Below are 21171 nucleotides of genomic sequence, written 5' to 3' on the forward strand. Positions count from 1 at the left end.
AGTCTTAAAAAGCTCAAAGTTGTCATTATTTTATAGGAACTGTAAGCTCCCTTAGGTTTTACACACTAAGTTGTTCTGAGGACAGGGCACTAGCTTTACACAGCAGTGCCCCAGCCTCCTGTGAGCACTCAGGGATTCACCCAATGAATTTATTTTTTCTAGTGTGGCAGGTTACAGCTGTTGCTGTTTTCACAGCCACCAGAGCCTGATGCAACCACATGAAAGGCCCCTAAATCAGCCGATGTAGATGAGAACACAGAGCCTGTATCTGTAGCACTTCCTTGGTACAATTTTTAACTTAACGTCATGGATATCTGAGTTCATGGCTTGATGATTATTTTAAAGGACTAGTGGGAGAGGGAAGAGAAGAGAACGAAACATGATAACCCGTCCAGTTATATCCTCTTAGGTGGCCTCTTAGGTCCTCCTTAGGTGGCCTTGTTCATCTGGGTAAGAGGCAGTAAAGGGGAGATAGTGACCAGAATGGGAGAACTGTCCACGTAGAAATAAGGTCCAAGCTGAACCCCATAGAAAGAGAAGAGTTAAGGCAATGGGAAGCCTCCCCACCTTCACCCTAAAAGAATGGTTGTTCACAGTTATTGCTGACCCTCATACAGAATGTCTTGCACCACAGAATAATGGAATGTTCATTGAGTATATACAAAGGGAGTCACAGGACCTTATTCTAAAATCCTGGATTGACTCATCATAATCTAATAATAATAATAACAGCAGCAGAAAAGGAGACACGGAAGTACTTGGCGAGGATTGATCCAAATTCTTGCCTCTGTGACTCAAAAACAGAAAATTAACAAGAAAGCAGCAAGATTGACAAGCTGGAACAGCAAATTCATGGGATCTGATCGATTCAAGGAATTTCTCTCTTTGGCTCCATGCCAGTTATATCTAGAAATAATTTCAATCTATATTTTAGAAAACCATCACTGCTGATTGAAGAGAAAGCCCTGTTCATCACTTACTTAACACATCCTAGCCAAACACCAACATAGCTCAGCTGAGTAAAACAAGTTGATTTTCTGAGTCAAATTCCTTACACAAACCAGGAGCAACATTTGGTTTTCTTCTCTGGTCAGAGATGCCAACATCCAGTCCTTGGATTCTCTTACAAATCAGTCCTCATTCTCTATAAATAGACCAGAAAGACTTTTTGACCCCAGAAGGGATGCTCTGATCCACCAAACCATACAGACCTCTGGCCTTCTTGTTTCCAAAAGAAATCTAATCCTTAAATCCCTAAAGTGTCTTCCGAATGCCCCTAAACATATAAATCCTTCTCTCTGAAGTTTATCCACCTCCCTAGCAAGCACAAGGACATATCTTCATATTTAAAATAACTTTACTATACTTTGAAAGGAGCAATCCTTTATTCTCTTGTGGCTGCGTTGTCTTTCAGCTCTCTTGGGTATCTTTGTTCATATCAAAAGCAGCTAATTTTCCTTCTCCAAAAGCTCCACAGTAGAAATCTCCCACTTAGCATTAACCATCAATTAGCGATGCATGGAACATATCTGTATATGAATGTAAGTGAAGGTACGAGGATGAACAGTACATATGCATGCAGAGGTGCACAGACATTGAGACAAACATACATAGTTCCACAGCTTATAGAAAATAAATAGTTTAAATAACTAACACAAAGCTATCCTTATAATGTGTAGGTACATGTAAATTTAAACATGTGCTTTTATATATACACTCACATATTGTTATACATACATATTGTTTGTAAAATTTACCTTTGCTGTAACTTTTACATACATTAAATTTCTAACAGTATGAATCAATATATTATGATTCCTTTCTATCATTGAAAACACTTAAAGACTACATTTTCCTCTCTGGAAATTGCCCTGAATGATGATCTGATCATCTTTTTCACAGGAAAAGATCAGGTCTCTCCTTCTAAATGCTTTAGAATTTAAGCATTTAGAAATGGAAGCAATTGTGTCAGAGAAATGAACTATTAATTCTATGTGCAACTAACCCCGGCATCACTTTACAATATACCCTAAGAATCTATATTTCAAGCTGCTCACAATTCCAGAAGGTCCATGTAGGAGCTTTCAATTTTGCAAAGCGTCTCCTGTGCAGGCCAGTTCTAGTCCTAGTATGCTCAACATTTTTCTCAAGTGAGAACAGCATTTAACAGAATAGGATGCAACACACAGTAGCAGGTTGAGACTGACCTATTTACATATATGTGGATTGATCATCTGAAAGGGTGTGCAGCAATATACTAACAGTGACTATTTCTGGATGGTAGGTTTTTGGTAACTTTCTCTGCTGCTTCCATGGATCCCCATAAGAACATCCCTCGGTTTGTGTAATAAACCTGATGAATGAAAAATAAATCTATTCCCAGAATAATTCCACTAACATCAAAATACACAATGAATCCATTTATGAAATACGTGTACACATTAAAGAGCAGGTCTAATGAAATCTACTGCAAATCAGATGAAAACACATAGTATAGTGTACATGGGGGGCTCAGTCCATGAAAAAACTCTTGGCCGCCAGGACTTTTATTAAGACACGGTGGGGGACAGTGAAGGTAGAAGAGGCAGCTCTTATATAGCAGCCAATGTAGGAAGAGTCGATGTGCACGACCCACTGGAACCAGCCTGGGCTAGGTATGGGCTCACCTGGAAGCACACACTCCATCATCCATGTCAAGGTAACACAAGAAGTAAGGTGATGCTCTGTGTGAAATCTCCTATTCGGAAGCAGGGCCCTGCTGTGAGGCACCGAATGAATGATCTTTTGCACTTCCTTGTAATCCAGATTCTTAACTATCCTCCTGGACACCAAAGCAGAAGTTAATGGACTTGCCCAAAAAGGCTCCACAGGACTCAAGAATCTAAAATGCCAGACTTGAGTGTGTTTTGGCACGTTTCTTTTTCCTCTCTCTTCATATAGAGAGTATGTGAAACACGGAGGTTACAAACTAAAATCTAGGGCACTGGGAGCATAATATCTACTTTTGGACCAAACTCTTAAGAAAGGCCTTGCATCACAGTACCAAAATCTCTCTCCCACTGTGGGGATGTGAGGTGCTAACAGTGTATAATAATGTGTTATTCTTATTCGGAATAAAATAGCCCCTAGGCAAGATGATCTTATTACAAGCTTACCGTGTGAAAACATTGAAAATAATCGCTTATCACAGGTGAACCCCCACACACCCCACAAAGACATTTTCAACAGCACAGAGTGGCAGGACATATGCGGATGGTTCCCCAACCCCCACCCCCAACCGAAGTGCCGTACTCAGCTTTTAGTGCCTGTATATTCTCGGACTGCAGCTGGCCATCTGAGAAAAGCCTTTCCACGCCTATCCACCAGACCTGTTCCGAGAGCTCTGCTTCCATCTGGACAACCCCCCACACTTACAGCCATAAATGCATTGGCACTGAGAAAGACTGCTGAGGAGGTGGCACTCCAGGTGTGGCTTTATGTGTCACTTCACCAGGTCAGCTATTTAGGCCTAGTCTTCTCCATTGGCTTGAAGCTCTGTTCACACCATCTTGGGTAACACATCACATTATTCTTCCTTATAAAAACAAATAAACTCAAATGAGCATTCAGAGTCAGTTCACCCCTCCGAACATCTCTGTCTTCCCCTCTGATTTATGTGACACGGTTTCAATCCCGCCCCCCTGAAAGCCTCCTATACTCTCAACTGAGGATTTGCCAGATGCCCATCTCCACTCCTCACGTTTCCCACCTTCCTCACCTCCACGGATGTGCATAGCCCGGAGGATCTCAGCCTGCTGGTCACCACTGAGTCACCAGGAGTACAGCACTGCAGTACCTAGCACTACCCGCCATCAACTACCGCCACCGAGTCAAGTCACTGCACTCTTCATTTCCCATCCTACAGAAAAACTCAGCTGTCCTGTGAGACTGGACCCAAAGGCAAAAAATAGCAATAAAATAAAATGTTTTCATACTTATAATGGCTCCCCCTCTGAACCAGTGCATCTGAAATTTATACAGTTCTGGAGAACAAGGAGCTGGATATATTAGTTCCTAGCCAACTCTTCACAGCAGCCAGTTTCTACAGGCATTTCTAAAATGACTCCAGTCCACTTCGGTGCAACACACTGCCTGCTCAAGTTTAACATCAATGGCCGAAAATAAAACTTATCATTCACAAGGCATCACAGGTTTCATAACTGAGTGAGCAGAGAAGGGTAGAAGAAGTGATCAGGCCTTCTGAAGAACCCAGCCCGGGAAGCCGGCTTCCTGAACTCCTATAATTGCCTTTACCAATCCCCCACCCCACCGGCAAGTGTGGACCTTCTTGATTTCAGCCGCCAATGTTTTAGACTACGGTCCCTTGCAATACACTGACAGTCTGATCATTTATGAGCACGTTGGGCAACATGCAGAGAGACTTTGCAGAAACAGAGTTAGAGTTAGAGCAAACACACAGACAGGAAGGAAAAACGGAATGCCTTAACAGAACTGAGGATTCCTATCTTTCATGGATAGCACATCATTAGACATATACGTCTGCATTGACGTACACCACAGGGCTTTTTTTTTTTTTCTTTTGTTATAACCTGTTTATTTGGTGGTTTAGCCAGAGAATCTTATATAACACACTCCTGTTTCAAATGTAGCAACATGTATGGCACTGCACTCCCATAAAATTCAGACTCCTCACAGCACTTCCCATTAACCACCCTCAACCATTCTACCTCGCGACGTTTCTGTGTATTGATGAAAAACATAGGAACTACCACCAGCAAGAGTCAAAAGAAAGACTCAATTATCAGCTTTACCCTATATTCAAAAGCTAGCAGTCTGTGGTATGATTTTTAGGGATTTCAGGAAATTATTTCATCCCGATTTTAACAGATTGCATGAACCTGACCTAGGGGGGAGAAGGAATCCAGTTCTCTAACCCAAAACACATGTGAGTCTACTTCGCTCTTCCAAGGTAGAGTACAGGAACACTGCCCACTGCCTCTGCACTGGGGTGCTGTATGGCCACAACCCTTGCATCTGATTTCCTTAACAAAGAAGCAGTAGATCTGCACTGCTTGTTTGGCCAGAAAGCACATAATAATACAGCTACAGCTCAGGAACTTCCATTCATGCTAGCTCAACGAACAATGTATATTATATAATGAATGAGGCTTTTCTATGAACCCTGCTATTGGAAAACATAGGCACTTTCTGCATAGTTTAAACCAGTCTACAAGGAGCAGTTACCCCTGGTGAGATCAAATGTGGACCCGGTAATGTATAAATTCAAAGAGCCTACACTCTTAAGATGCTTTGCCATCACCCTAATTTCTTTTTTGCTTGACAATAAATAATTTCAGTTACCTACAAACTACACAGAGAACATTTACACAGCAGCCAGCAAGCCCCAGAATGATGTTAGCTTTCTGCTCCATGTTCCCTGCGTTGCCTAAGAAATAAGAAGGGAGGGGGGGATGGTGAAGGGGATAGTGGGAGGAGGAAGAGGAGGGGAGAGGGAATTAGCTATCTATGAAAATACTTACAGCCTCCGAGTCTTCAATTCCATGCAGGTACAAATTGTCATACATGGAGGTCTGATAATCCAGAGCACCTCTTTCAAGGCAAAAACAAAATTGCTGCAGAAACCACAGCTAGAGCTTAAAGAGAAAAGGCCTGTTTGGGAGAACTGCGCCTGCCTTATCAATTCCTGTGGATTTACCAGGCAAGATGCTATTCATTCACATCCCACAGGGTGAGGTTATCCCCAGAGGCAGTCCAGACCTGGCATTTTATCTGCCTTCCCAATACAGAGCACAAAAAGCAAAACCCTTCCTCAACCACAGACTGGTGACTGAGCTAGGAAAGCGGCCTCTGATTGGCTCGGCTTCCCTGCTTCAGTCAGCTGAAGAGCGTTCCCTCGGAGAGTGGAGGGCGCCTCGGAGCATCCTACCCAGCAAAGAGCTGCTTCCTGTTTCGCCTGTATTGTTAGTTCTACAATAAACACTTATCAATATCCAAAAGGCTGCGTGGAATGTTTGGAAAGGCAGACTATTGAATACTCCAAACACAACTGCTCATCTTCTTAATTAAATTCACAATTGGAGAGGGGAGCAAAGGAAAGATTTTATTTTCAGAGAATATCATGTAAAGACAGGTAAACAGATACTAATCTCATCCAACATCTGTACTTAACAGATGCGTTTAAGTCAAAAGGGCAATGAGTCATAAAAAAAATCTTTAAACCCAAGGTGAAGAAAAAAATGACTAGAATAAACAGATGGTAAGATTTCTTGTGGGAATTTCTATAGTAAAAGTTTTCAATATTCTCGATGAAGTCTCTGCCTCACTGGCAAGAAAAGAGCTCTGTGTCCCAACTGGTGAAGTTCGAAAAGGAAGCCAAAAACCTCTCAACTTTTAGACGCAAAATGTTTAATGCTCTGTAGTAGAATGTTTTTAATCAACTTTAAGCAACAGCCAATGTTTTCATGTAAATTCTTCATGCCCTTCCCATACATAAATCTTTAATAATCCTGAAATGGCATTGGTCTTTCCCCCAAAACCTAAATAGAAACGTCAGACTCCCTCCGCCTGCTGTGGCCACACCGCAACTCAAGTTGACCTAGGACAGGTACCACATTGCAGCAGCCTGGGATGCAGTTTCTCTAGGTACTCAGAACTTTCTGGTCAACCGATAGAAAAAAAAGCTGCAGCTTTGACACAGGAGAGCTTTATGGCCCACTCTAAAAGAAGCTAGCTAAAGTCAGGGGACAAAGGAGCTGGCGAGGGGCACAGAACATATTTTAGAGCAGCTGCATGACTGACTGGGTAAGTAATGACCCAGAAACTCAGAGGCTCTGAGTCCCCCGTATCAGCTTTGCCACTAATGGGTCAGATGACTCTGGACCAGTCAGTCACCACCTCGATGGGCTCTGGTTTCTTCAGCCGCCAAAATGAGGTAAGAAATAACTTAGGGAAAGAACTCTGCAAATCTAAAGTGCAACATAAACACTTACCATTGAGAAGCTGCTTTGTCAGCTGGAAGGCATTGGCTGCAGTTCATGGGAGCTCAGCACAGGAGTAACTGGCTGGCCCTGGACCTAGGAAAGGAGGCCTGTCCTTCCAGCCAGTATCTCTGAAAAGCGTAATTCTTAAAGGAACAAACCTGAGTCAAAATAATAAACAACACAAGGGCTACAACAGCTGAGCAGAGCATAGTTCTCCCAGGTCTGAGCTGACCCGTTCATGTCTTTCAATCAGAGTTGCACATCTTGGGAGTGGCATCAATACCTAGTCCACTTTCAGATATAAATGACAGCAAGATGATGCTGCTGTCCTTCAGAATCCCAAAATGGTAGGGTTTGAACAGATTGTCACCTCTGAGGCTGTGCCCCCATGGAGGGAGGACAGCAGCAGGGGATGAGTGCAGTCAACGGGATTCCATAGAGAGAAACCCAGTGCTGGCCCTACCTGTCGACAAGGATGCATGTTGGAGCAAGTCCCTGGCCAGGTGGAACCTCGGTTCCCTCCCCTATACACCAAGAGGACTGGATCAAAGGGCTGCTGTGCTCAAATTCACGTGTTAGACTCTTATTTTAATTATTAACTCTCTAACTACAGCCATACGGTATTTCAACCAGAATCAACGGAAAACTGAGACAAGACGGTCTTTTTTTTCTCTGAAATTCTCTAGATCATTTCCCGACTTTACCACTGCAATTCCAAGTATAGGTATTCTCTGATTATGTTAAATGGACATCTAAATTAAGGGGAGAAGACAGAGGCAGCCCACTTTCACAATTCATCAAGATGAGAGAAATTGTTCCCAATTGGATAAACTGTACATAGCTCAGCTCTTCTGTGGATGGCTGCCGTGGAGCACTCCCTATAGCCAGTGTGAGGGCCTAAAGGAAGTTTTAAAGAGAAGGGGCGCACTTTACGGTACCCTAATGCATGCAGTCAGCGAGTCTGACCAGGACGGGATGTCAGCAGGGAGGCACTGGATCACGCATAGCAGGCTGTGGTCCCTCCTGCACCCAACTCCTCTAACTAAGAATAGATGTGAAGCATGGGCAGCGTGGCTCTGCCTGCTTCCCAGGAAGTCAGAAACGTGCTGGACTCCGAATCATAAACTGTAAGAGGTGGGAGAACAACAGGAGTCTCCTTATCTGGTCCTTCTAGTGCCTACAAAGGTTGAATTGTTTTATTCAAAGCCATATGTTCTATACTGGAGTGTTCCTTCCCCTACTTCCTCCTTGATAGAGTTTTCAAGATGAGGGGCAGTAGGCGTGTTCCCAAGAGGAATTTGGTGAAATAGAGAGAAGTCACTGTGTTGGGGAAATTCCTATTTTTCCCACGCCTTCCATTCAAACAAATTATCCCATCAGAAGTCATTTTGTTCACCCACAGCTGATAACTAAAAATCAGATCACAGGTGGGGGAGTCTTCCCCTAGGGTCTGTATCTACACAGAATCAGCACCACACCTATGAGTCACCTAAGGGTTTCAACCCAATATTTGGGCTGATCCCAGAGTTCCAGAGGAACCCCAGTGAGACACTCAGCTCTGAACCTCCCCAGAGGAACTCTAAGGAGTTCCAGAAAAGTGAGCTCAGAACTCTAGAAAGATCTTAGAACTGACTATCTCTGTCCCAAGATTCTCTAAACTGAGACCAGGCTGAGAAGTAGTGAGAGGTCCCTGGGAGCTTCCCGGGCCTGTTTCAGATCACCTCCAGTCCCTGGCTTTTAGTGAAAGGGTCTATGGATTCCAGCAGGTTCAAGTTCCTAGGGCCAAATTTCACACTTCACTGCAGCAGGTGGTGAAAAGCAACCAAGACACTGGTACCTTCTTGGTTTTGACTTTAACAGTTCTCCATTTGAATGATGGTCAAGAAGATGAAAGAGAAACCACCCCGTTTCTGGCCTACTTCTCCCACCTGCAGTTACAGTGAGAACAAGTTTGAAAACCTTGGGGCTTATCTTGTGCTGGTGCTTCCCAGAAACCCACCTACCTCTCATTACTGAGTAGCCTCCAAAACTGCATAGCCTCAAGGGGGCTGCCTCTGATTCTGAGGATGCCCTGCTGAATGTACTTCTGACTCAACTCTTTTTCAGTTATCTCTCATTATGATCAACAGTTCGAACTCAAAAAAACCCTATGAAAAAGCATCGTCTTTATGACTCTGTTTATAAATGTCACGTGATTCATGATGGGGAAGGTATCCTTGCAATTTGACAAATGCCTCAACTGAGCTTAATTCAGTGGAGGAAATGGCATGGCCCTCAACAAATTAGGACAGCTCTGTTTTGTATCACAAGGAAACATTACTTTCAGTTCTTTTTCATGGGCTTTACACTTAGGGATATTAAGTCCCTCTTCCTTACCCAGTGCTGGGCTTTGTCATAGAGCGAACCCATGAAAATGACAGTAGAGTACAAAGGATAGGTATTTCTGTTTTCCACTTGTTTGGACAGAGAGAAGGAGAGAAAAGCCAAAAGTGAGAAGATTAGCTATGAGATTTAGATAGCCATGATCAAGACAAACTGGTGCAAATTTAGAAGCAAAAGGCAATTCTGATTCTAATTTTCCACCTAAATTTCTTGGGAATTTAACTGTTCAAAGCCAGTGTAGTTATGTGTTCTATAGCAGAACTGCAAGAGCTCAGAGAAGAGACAAAGGAATAATGTTGGGACTCAGCCAAGGCTAGTTCTCTTCTTGTCTCCATGGGCTAGAACACAAGTCCAAGGTCTCTGTTTGCCAATTCAGTCTTGGGAATTATTTTGTTCTCTGTTTTTGTTTAAATTTTACTAAGTGACTACTGTGTGCTAGATGAATTTTCTCATCTTCTGTAAGTAATATTACTCCACTCATTTGCCTCTAGAAATCTGTGTGGCCAACTGCAAGAATGAGTATCATACCCCTGTTTCCTCCCTGGAGCCCATCAGATAGGTGGTAGCAACAGGGCAGACAAGGGAATGAAAACAAAACAAACAAACAAACAAAAAACTACAGACAATAGATTCCACTTCTATTAGTCCTCTGCTGTAGTTCTCTGAGGCTGAACTCAGACCTTACCACCTAGGGAGGCATGTCCAGAGTCTCTCCAGGCCCCACGAATACCACGGAGATAATAGTTTTGAAATTAACGAGTTAAGATATGAAAGATACACAGGAGGCAGTGTGGAAGAATCCGCCTTTTAAATTTTTTAAGGGAAGTAGTATGGAATCAGGGCAGCCCACATTGCCCAGCTCCAAAGGCCCCATGCACCCCATGTGAGTGGTCCTCCCTGTGATATGTAACAGGAATACCATGAAGCAAGGTGGTTATGAGCAGGGACCCTGGAGCCAGACTGTCTGCATATCCCAGCTGTGCCACTTCCCAGCAGGGTAACACTCGGCAGCTACTCTACCTTCCTGTGCCTCCATTTCCTCACTTACAAAATGAAGATTCTATCAAGAAGATTGTGCAGATTAAAAGCCTTGGTCTAATAAAATGTTCGGATGGGTACCTGGCACCAACAGTCCTCCACAAGCAAGCACTGGGTTACTATGGTCGTTCTCATCACTCTCTGCCTGGGTTCTGGCCTGAAGTTCTGGTGCCCTTGCCTCTGGGGTAGGATTGCTAACTTTTGCCCCTGATGCCGGCCTGGTCCTCTCAATCCCACCTGAGTCTCAGGTCTCAGCCGCCAGAGCTGAGCCCAGCCTCCGGCCTCCTGCTGCCCTCCTACATTCATGCCAGCTCCTGCCTGCTGCCTACCTGCTCTATCTGGCCAGGCTGACTGCTTCTCGTGCCAAGGCTGTCATGCTTCCCCAGACCTCCTCCACCTCCTGACAGCACCCCCACCCTCAGCCACCCCACTGAACGCTGCGTCTTTCCTCTGTACCTGGGTGTACCCAGTGCTCTCCCACTGGCCTCCTCAATTGCCTGGCCTCTTGCTCCATCATCCCCACGAGCCACTCCTGGATGCCCCACCCTGTCACAAACCACTGCCCAGAAGACCGTACGCATGAAAATCCTGTAACAAATGCTACTGCTGGTTCATGCCAAAGAGGCAAGAGAAGAGGAAGAACAGCAGAAACAAGCAGAGACAGGGATAAAGAGGCAGAGACAGAAAACCCTAGAGACGCGCAGAGGAAGAGTGAATATATGGACTAGCTCCCCTCCTCCCTGCCATTCTTGATGGCTTCAGGAAAAATAATACTTCATAACTCATAAGACAGCAAGTGTAGGTAAGGTAGAAAAAAATTCCCATGGCCTATTCAACTTGCCAGAAAAAGACAGATCCCTCTCTGTGATTGATATATTACTCAGAAAGCTCTCACTTTCTAAAATTTCAGTTTACAAAAAAAAAAAAAAAAAAAAAGAGCCAATCTCTTAGGAAAAAAAACATTCCATAAAGCCACAATTTTCATGAATGCTACACAACTTTACTTTCCACTATTCTCCAAAATGAATCTAGGAGACTAGTTCAGCTGGTCACCTTCCCATTACCTATATATTGTTTAGCTGATATTATTATTAGTGCTAATCTACCAATTACAGCTTTGAATTGTTGACTGGTCTGCGCTACTGGAGACACTGGAATGTGAAGATCAACAAGACATGATGGCATCTCCCTGGGGACAGACAGGGATGGTGTGGCAGCAACACTGAAGATCCTGAAGACAGAAATTGAACCAAGGAGATGGTTGCAATCAAAGCTCTCACATTTTGAGAAGCTCTGATGAGAGACAGAGAGTAATTTGATTCCTTATCTGCAAAGCTTCAGCAGGAGTGGGAGGCAGGAAAGGGGGAAGGAAAGGAACAGTGTCACTCATGGAGCGGGGCAGAAATGAATCAGCCACCAACTTACTACTCACTCTTGCGCAAACCACCTCCCTAAAAGGTGGGACTCCTTCAGTTCCATGATGCCAGATTTGCTATAAAGAGTAAACAAAACTGTTTAACGTAAAATTAGTAAAACTTTATTTTCTATTTTGTCACTGCTTTTAGGTAACAATTTACGTTTTTGCCTCCCAGGAGTTTTTCTATTTGATTTGATAACATGATTAATAATAAGCATCCATAAATGCTTGTTTAGCACCTAATATTTCCTCTAAACAAAAATCAGTCAGCTCCAATTCACAATCTTTCAGTGGCTTCCCACTGAAAAACCCAAATCCTTAAAAAGGTCTAGTGTGTAGTGTGGGCCCAACACTTCTCTTCTCAAAACCCTGATTTTGCATGCCTTTCCCCTTCACTCTCTCCAAGCTTCCTGGACACATCACACCCCTTCCCACCACTGGGCTTTATTGCTTCTGAGCCCTTTGCCTAGAACCCCACACCTCCTCTCAATCCACCCGCATTAGCTTGCATTAGTGCAACTGGTGAATAAATAGCTGTCTTTTAAATGTGAGTTCTGTGGGAAGAGAGACCAGGATACCTTTTTACACACCATTATATCCCCACTGCCTAGCACATAGGCTTTCCACAAATACCTGAATAATTAATGATGGCCCTGAGCTCCTTGGCTACCTTTGCACTTTGGTTGACAAAGCAGTGCAGTGACTGGCAAAAGAGCTCACAAAGTGAAATGTGGGTATTTTTTAGAGCTAAGAAAACCTAGAACATGAGCATCCCTAGAGAGTCCTTACCAAACTGTCTTCATGCCCTGATTGGGACACAATGGTCCTGTTCAGATTCAGATTCTTACAAACTAAATAATCTAGGTGTCACATAGAGTTGTTTTTAACAGAGTCTTTATTTCAAGGGAAACATCATTTATAATGTGCTGATGGAGATTTTGGTTTTGGTTCTTGGTTTTTTAGTGTTGAGGACAAGACCCCATGATATTTCACGTGTCACCCTTTGCACAAGATGTCCCCTCTGTCAGGAAGGCCACCTTCACTCTGTCCCCTACCCCTGACTACTTTTATTTGGTGAACTCATTCCTTCTTTATGGTCAAATGTAAATGTCACTAACTTCTCCAACCCCCTCAGACATTAGCCAGTCCTTCTCCTATACTTCCATAACACTCTATCTCCCATACCTCTACCAGTGGACGAATCACATAATAGTGTAATTCTTTCATTACAAGATGAACAGCTCAAGAGCAAGAACCACGTCTTACTCAGCTTCACACCCCACATGCTTCATTCCATAGAAGAGCCTCAACAAATATCGGTTACAGGAACTGAACAGCAAACATGAAAAGAAAACTCACACTGTGAGCCTTGATATCCTTGCCTCCATCAGAATGCATGCAGCCTAGTCTAGTAGATATTTGAGGCCTTAGAGTCAATGAGCCAAGGAATCTGTGAGGTCAATTTCAGAGCCACTGCAGATTTAGAAAACAAATACAAAATGGAAACTGATGTCAGGAATTCAGGTCTGAGCCGAACTCCTGTCGGTGGTAGGGGCTCTTCTTGGGTGGAATCTATGGGAAGAGGGAATATTGGTAGATAATGGATAGATGGTAGCAATAAGGTCCTAGGGTATTTTCCTCAGAACATAGTTTTGGAGAAACATTTACCTTTGAAAAAGTGTGCCAGAGCATGTATCCCTTAAAGGCAGGAACTATGTTTTATTCATCTTGTTGATATACCCCTCTCTGATGCAGTGCCTATTACAACTTAAAAACAGTTGAAATTTAATAACTACATTGCAAAAAGCCAGCTAAGCTGGTATAATATAGATAATCTTCACAGTAGAGCATTCACTGAAAGAACCCCATGTCTCAAGCACCAGGCACCAGGCATGCTAGAACCAAAACAAGGGAGTAGAAAAATCTAGCTGACTCTAAAATACTGAGCTTAGAGTAGCGACACTCATTCTAGATCCCTCCTGCAAGCAGATCTAAAGCTTTTAAAGTACTATTAGACATGGATAGAATTATCTCAAGCAATGGATTAGTGTTAGCCCTCAGGTTGCAAGCTTTCAGTTTCTGCAACATGGTATCAGGTATGGAGAAAATGGAGGTTTGGGTGCACACTGCTGAACTTTGACCTCTCTATTATTCTAGGTGACAGAGATGACTAAAAGCTCCAGTATTCTTTCTCCATTTCTCCCATTTAGCATTACACCATTCCACCTTCAATTTTACCAAGGCTAAAATTCAACAAGGTTCTTCAACTAGAAACTGTACCTCACAGCCTCCCTTGCAACTGGATATGACTGTGTTCTTGCCAATACAATAGGAGCTAAAGTCACGTGTCCAACTTACACATTACATCCTTAAAAAGATACTGACTGCTGGCCAGGCGCAGTGGCTCACACCAGTAATCCCAGCACTTTGGGAGGCCGAGGCGGGTGGATCACGAGGTCAGGAGATCAAGACCATCCTGGCTAACACAGTGAAACCCTGTCTCTACTAAAAATACAAAAAAATTAGCTAGGCATAGTGGCGAGCGCCTGTAGTCCCAGCTATTCAGGAGGCTGAGGCAGGATAATGGCCTGAACCCAGGAGGCAGAGCTTGCAGTGAGCTGAGATTGCGCCACTGCACTCCAGCCTGGGCGACAGAGTGAGACTCAGTTTCAAAAAAAAAGATACTGACTGCCTACCATATACTCTCTTCCCATTCCTTTGGATGTGGTGCTGATGAAAGAACTTCCAGTATACAGATGAAGACCTCACCTTAAGGGTGAAAAGTTAATAGAATAAAGAAGCTTCTGCATTGTTAGATGAAAGAGAAAGGCATTTCCATCTTATTTAGGCAACTTTATTTAGGGGTCTCTTGTTGCAGCAGCTCAACCTAATACCAGCTGCAAAAGTGAAAATATTGAGGTCATTAGAATAGGAATAAAGACAACCAGAAAAACACATACAGAAGGTAAGAACTGGACTTAGAAAAAAAGACCTCACTAGGTTATATTGTTTCTTCTAATTCTCCTTTCATGAAATGCTGACAAACCCAAGATGGTGGTCAGTGATGGCAAATCTCCACCTAAACCCATCATCCCCATTAAAAACAGAACGGTGCTATGCACATGTTAGCCTGCTTACTTTCTGAAACCAAAGACTAGGGGCCAAAACAAAATGTTTGTGAGCTAAAAACACATACACAGATAAATTACCAATTTTACACAGTTTTTTCAAAACCCAAATGAATTCAAAGAAAAATCTTCAACTCTATTGAGTTTTTGAGCTTAAGTAGAGCATTACAAAGACAAAAATATCTGCCACCTTTTAGCCAAGTCCATAAGTAATTCCTCATGAAGATTTGGATTTTTTATATAACTTCTCTTAGTTCTCAGTCTGTTTGGTCATTTCCTTTGCAGTATTGGATGGAAAATTAGTTGGAGCACTAAGTCCAAAGCCTTTCCCCAAGAGGCGCAAATGGAAACAAACTGAATTACTTATCTAAATGCCAGTTCTCAGAAGTGATTCTTGCATCAAATATTCAAGGAAAACAACAATTATCTACATAGAAAACAGTATAAATTCGCAGCCAAATAATAAAAATAATGTACATTGGTACTAACAGAAAATAGAGGAGACTGTAAAAAAAATCAGGATCTCTTATATTTGTTGGTATGTCTCATAAGTCCAAAAGTATGAAAAAAGCTATAAATTTTGGTCACACACACACACACACACACCCCACAGGGCTTTGCAAGTTGTTTAGTAATGCATTTTTCTTCATAACAGAAAATGAACTCTCAAATTTTTAAGATAGATTGAAAAACTTAAAATAGCAAGACGCAAATAAATCTTTCACAGCCACGTATCTCACAGCACCCCTATAGTCACTGGATTTCTGACCTTTGCATGGGAGAGTAAGCTATAAATACTACCTGACCCTCTGGTCTTGTGTACCTCAGAAATCCATTCTCTTTTAAACTAAGAAGGGCAATAGTATCACAATTTTCAAAAACATTAGTTTTAAAAAAAATTATTTCTAACAGTTCCTTTAAGTTATTCTTTCAATATCAAATAAGCTTTAAATAAATGTACAATACCGCAAGATAGTAAAGTAATAACTAGTCGATCCAGAAGCTCTATCGAATCATAATGCTCCCTGCACTTCTTGGGCTCCTCTAACCAGCCATTTAAACCTACGAATTGCTTGAACATGGAGCAATTGTTTTAACATGCTTTGGAAATGTTGACATGCAACAAAAGAGATACTAACAAACACAAATAGTCCACTCCAAAAACCAAAGGGAAATTCATAAATACATTGTTATGGCTTTTAGTAGGTTTTTGGAAAAGGGCTATTGTTAGTAAATGATCAGATTTACCTAACTTAATGAGAAATTATGAGCTTTTCTCAACCAGGTACCTTTAGAGCTTTCCATCGAAGTCTTGACTAAAAAAGACAATGTCAGATAGATTGCCTGTGGGCCTCAACTAATACAGGTTCACTTTTGAAAGAGATATCTTCTAGAATACTAACATGTTAACCAACACAGCAACTTTGGGAATCATCCTATCCCCAACCAAGCCTATCAACTTCTAAAAGTTTGGGGAGAAGAACAAAAGGCCTAGAAGAAGAAAGTCATTTCTGAACCAACAGAGTCATCCACTTCCTTTCACATTCAGTCTTTGATGGTTGTGTTTACTTCATTTAAACATATACTCGACGAACATAAACAAATCATGAAGATTCAAAGGGTTAGGAAAGTTTCCTAACATCGCACAACTCTGAAGCCATAAAAGAAGAGAATGAAATATATTTTTCATTATATCCATCCTCCATCAACTTGCCTCCTGCCATCTCTACAACATACTTCTCATATTTTGTATTTCAGCCACTCATTACACTTTCCTCAGAACACATGCTTATGATCCAGCTTTCTGTTTCTTCTTATGCTTGAAAATAACTTAAGCATTTTTCTGATCTATTGAAATTTTTCTCAAATCTCTTCCCTTCACAGATCGATTCCCCAATTTATGAGATCTTCCACAGCCAATTCTTCCACAAAATATTTGCCTTTAAAGCATTTCCCATGAGTGTATCTTTTTTTGCTGATTATAAAAGTAAAACATGTTCTTTAAAAAGTGGTATTGTAGAAAACTTGGAAAATGCAAAAGAGTACAAAGGCAAGAATTAAAATTTGTAGTCTTACTACTAAAATATGATTACTGTTAATACTTTGGTCTTTTTCTACCTTTGTAGGCATTTTGCTTTACATCTAGAATCTACTATATGTAAATGTTTGCATTCTCTTAGCAATAACAACATAAGTGTTCCCCACATTACTAAAAACTCATCATAAGCATAATTTATTACAATTATCAACTATTGCACCATATAGATGTACTATGCAGTTCCCATTGTTTTGCTCATATAAATAATGCTGGAATTCTATTAGTCTGCAATTCAGATTATTTTCTCGGGCTAAATTCCCATATATTCTTGGGTCAAAGTCTATGAATGCTTTTAAGCCTCTCGATCACACTGCCAAAAGCCGTACAGAAAAATTCTGCCAATTTACATACCTATTAGCTCAAAGTGAAGTACCAGCTCTCAGCTTTATTACCAACAATATGACATAGAGGGACCTAAGGGTCTAATTTTTTTAATCTGTTAATTTGATATGCCAAAAGTAGAAATCCACCGCTGCCTTAATTTTCTTTCTTTTTTTTTTTTTTTTTGCCAATGAACAAGAATGTGAATATATATAACACTATATTTTTTCATAAGTATATTTAACCTACTGTCTCTGAGTGAGGAATGTCCATCCACATCTAAATAACAAAGACTGTGATGTTCATGTCTCTAATCTCTTTTTGGAAAGTCTTAAGACATTGGCACCTAAGGTAATGGCTCTCGACAATGGCAGAAAATCTGAATCACCTGTGGAGCTTTTGAAACATCCATTTACACTCCAGGAACTCAAGCTCAGTAAAGGTTCTACTAAAAGTATCTACATTTTCTAAAAATTCCAAAGTCGTTCTATTAGGCAAATGAATGAGACGACTGAGCTAAGACTACCATAGTTAGATATCATATCTGGTGGATGAAAAAGCTACTACATGTACTTCCTTAGCTATATGAAGAAGAGCATCATTCCCTAAACTATCATCTTGTTCTATGGTACTGACCTTACATCCAGTACAGCACTTATTTACCTTGCGTGATCTACTTTCACAAGGTGGCGCAACAGTGCCCATTGCTGTTAGTCTCATTTCTAAGAATGCTCTTGTTTCATATGAAAAGAGAGTAATCTAAACACTGATATGCCCGTTACTTATATACCTACCACTTGGCAGAAATATTTATACAGTAGATAGAATAAGCATCTGGTTTGAATTTCCAAAATGGCTCCTTCCAACTCAAGGAGAGCCTCTGTTTGTATTTTATGGGTCAGTGATAAGTGTTCATATTATTTACTGATTTATGGTGAGGTTTACCGAGATGTGAAATTTCAGCTAACCCTTCAACCCACTCCCAATCCCACTCCCATCTCTAAGCCACCAATTATTCTACTCCATATTATTAAGCACTGTACTAGAATCATCTATAGCTATTGATACTGAGGTCACATTTAGCATACTCATCAACCTCATATAACCTGGGCTTAAGAAGTACACTTGACTCACTTTCAGAGCTAGGTTAGTTAACATTCTAATGAAGAAAAATATATATAGAAAAACAAAGGGCTGGTATTAGAGAGAAAAGTTCCCTTCTTTCAGACTCTGGTACAATGCCATCTGACAGGGATATGCTAGCATAAGAGCAGCCTGGCCCAGTCTGATTCTCCTACTTTTGCTTGGACTGAGTGCCACCTCCAGACTAATCCCTTACTGGGGTTGAGGGGAGTCACACATTGAATTATCACAAATCATCAGTATAAGAAGTTCAGCAGGAGTTGCTTCAGAGATTGTTTCTTTCCCTCCCAGGTGCTCAAAGTGGTCATCTCCTACCACCATAAAGAGACCCTTCTGGAAGGAAGAGATGGAAGAACACCAAGTGCTGACAACCAATACACTGTTGGGTCAAATGCAAAGAGGAAACTGAATTCCTCAACAAATCCATTACTTGGAAACTCATTCCAATTTTCCAACAAGAAAAGTAAGGGATGGATTTTCAAAATTAGGTGAAGTATGAATCCAAATGAATTATTGTATTTGCTCTGCAGATAACCTCCACAACATATCAGCACTACCACACCAACCACCTTGAGCTCTTAGTACAAATTAATTGACAGTGATGGATAGGTTACCTGAACTTCAAAAATTAAGTCTTAATATGGCAATGATATTCTTTACGGTATACTACCGTAGCTCAGTGGGGGGCAGCACTACAATCTCTGGGCTTCGTTGAGTTCAGAGAACACTCTGTTCCATTCTGTTTCTCTCTTTCCAGGAGCTATTTTGCCAGCCTTTGGATTGTCTCTACAATGGACATCATCCTCAAAAAAGCCTCAGGACAGAAAAGTCTGGACATTCCTGAGCATAATAAATTGGTATGATGGATCCAAAAGAAAGGCACTTTGTTGATGTTTTAAATTAAGTAAAAGAAAAAAGCATTAACAAGTGTACCAAACTTGGTGACTGGAATTAGCAAACCAGGACATACATCCAAAAGTGTAATCACAAGGTCACACATTCACATCTCAGCATTAGCTCTGTGTCACTGTAAATCGCCATGCCAGCACTTTCCCTTCTCTTCATTTTATTTTATTTTTCTAAATTTAGAGTCATTACAAATGCTGCTAACTCAGATAACTTAGTACCTATGCACAAGGAGAATGAATCACAGTTTCGATGCGACCCACCAAATTAAATGTCTTCCCTTTGTATATTTCCATTTCCAATGACAGTATCTCCATCACCATGTATCATTTTCTGGTGTTCATTCTTGAGGACTTATGCATCTGCATGAATTTGCCTGAAGAATCTCTACATATATTCATTACAAACTGTAACTTTCCTTTCGAAAATGATTCCATTAAATAATTTTTATACTCCCATTTTCTTACCAAGTAATTTATCACCAACAGAAATACTTTTTTTAAGATCTGAAGCTTAAGATGAAAACACATCGTTAAAATGATCTAGAAATCAAAGTAAATTAAAATCCTAATGGGAAGTTGTTACAAGTGATTAGCTGTAAATTATTGTTACTGTATTTTTTTTTTCCAAAGAAAAGTCAAAGTGGACAACGGTTGCAGCAAAGGGTTAGACAAACCAGTCTCCCTACCCAAAAACGTGACTTCCACTACTAATCTCTCTAAATTTATCTCTCAATTATTCATATTCACTTACATTCTGGACCCACTGAGCTCTCTAGGCCCTAAATGCCTCCAATTTTACCTAATACATCTACCTTTCCTGTGCTTACTTCGCCCACATCCTGGTGGACTCTAAAAACCTTCTCCACCCTACATGAGAGTAGGTAATCAAATAATAAATATACGTATCAAAATCATGCAGTGCAGCCTCATAACCTTGGGCCTCTACTTGTCTCTCAATACTGCTGTTTTAGTCAGCTCGAGCTGCTATAAAAAAAAAAAATCAAGCACTGGGTGGCTTAAACAACAAAGATTTATTTCTCTGAATTTTGGAGGCTGAGAAGTCCAAGACCAACACAGCAGTAGAGTCAGGGTCTGGGGAGGGCCCAGTTCCTGGTTTGCAGAAGGCGACCTTCCTGCCATATCCTCGAGTGGTAGAGAGACGAGGCTCTGGTTCCTCCTCTTCTTCTATAAGGACACTAATGCCATCATGGGGGCTCCACCCTCCTGGCCCAATCACATCCCAAAGGCCCCACCTCCCACTACCAACACCTTGGGCGTTAGGATTTCAACCTATGAACTGGGAGGAGGGAGGCATAAACATGTAGTCTATAGCAACTGCCCAGCACCCCTTTCATATCTATTATGAGTTTTTTCCCTCAATCCACAAAAGTCTTCACCAATTGCCTCAAGACTGCTACCTCATCTCTCTTCTTTTACCATTAGCAAATTATCTCACCCCCAACCCCACAGGAGTTGAATAGAACAAGTGACAATTCCTCAATATCCTGTCCCACCCCAAAAATACCTCTTTTCATTCTATTTCCGTGGAAGAAGTATCCCCTCTACTTCTAAGATTGCTCTTCTCACCTGTGTTCGGAATCCCAATTTCTCCGCCCTCAAGAGAGCATATGAACCTGGTTCCATCCACACCTCTCTTTGAGCTGTTAGCCTTAACACACAAACACTTCAAAGAATAACAACGCTTCCCTCGCCTTGCCTCTCCCAACTATCAACT

The 21171-nt window shown here is 41.5% G+C and overlaps 1 protein-coding gene across 6 annotated transcripts in view; it reads right to left on the reverse strand.

Annotated features, from left to right (window-relative positions):
• The window catches only part of CACNB4 (calcium voltage-gated channel auxiliary subunit beta 4), a 268392-nt gene that overhangs the window by 137077 nt on the left and 110144 nt on the right, over positions 1-21171 (reverse strand). The window contains 1 exon segment of one of the 6 annotated variants that reach the window (NM_001261360.1): positions 5541-5823. The exons of 4 other annotated variants lie outside the window; for them this stretch is intronic. In NM_001261360.1, coding sequence (NP_001248289.1) covers positions 5541-5585 — 45 coding nt within the window. In that variant the 5' untranslated portion in view covers positions 5586-5823. 6 annotated transcript variants of the gene reach the window in all.

This window comes from Macaca mulatta, chromosome 12 (genome assembly GCF_049350105.2).
Source record: "Macaca mulatta isolate MMU2019108-1 chromosome 12, T2T-MMU8v2.0, whole genome shotgun sequence".
NCBI classification, from domain to species: Eukaryota; Metazoa; Chordata; class Mammalia; order Primates; family Cercopithecidae; genus Macaca; species Macaca mulatta.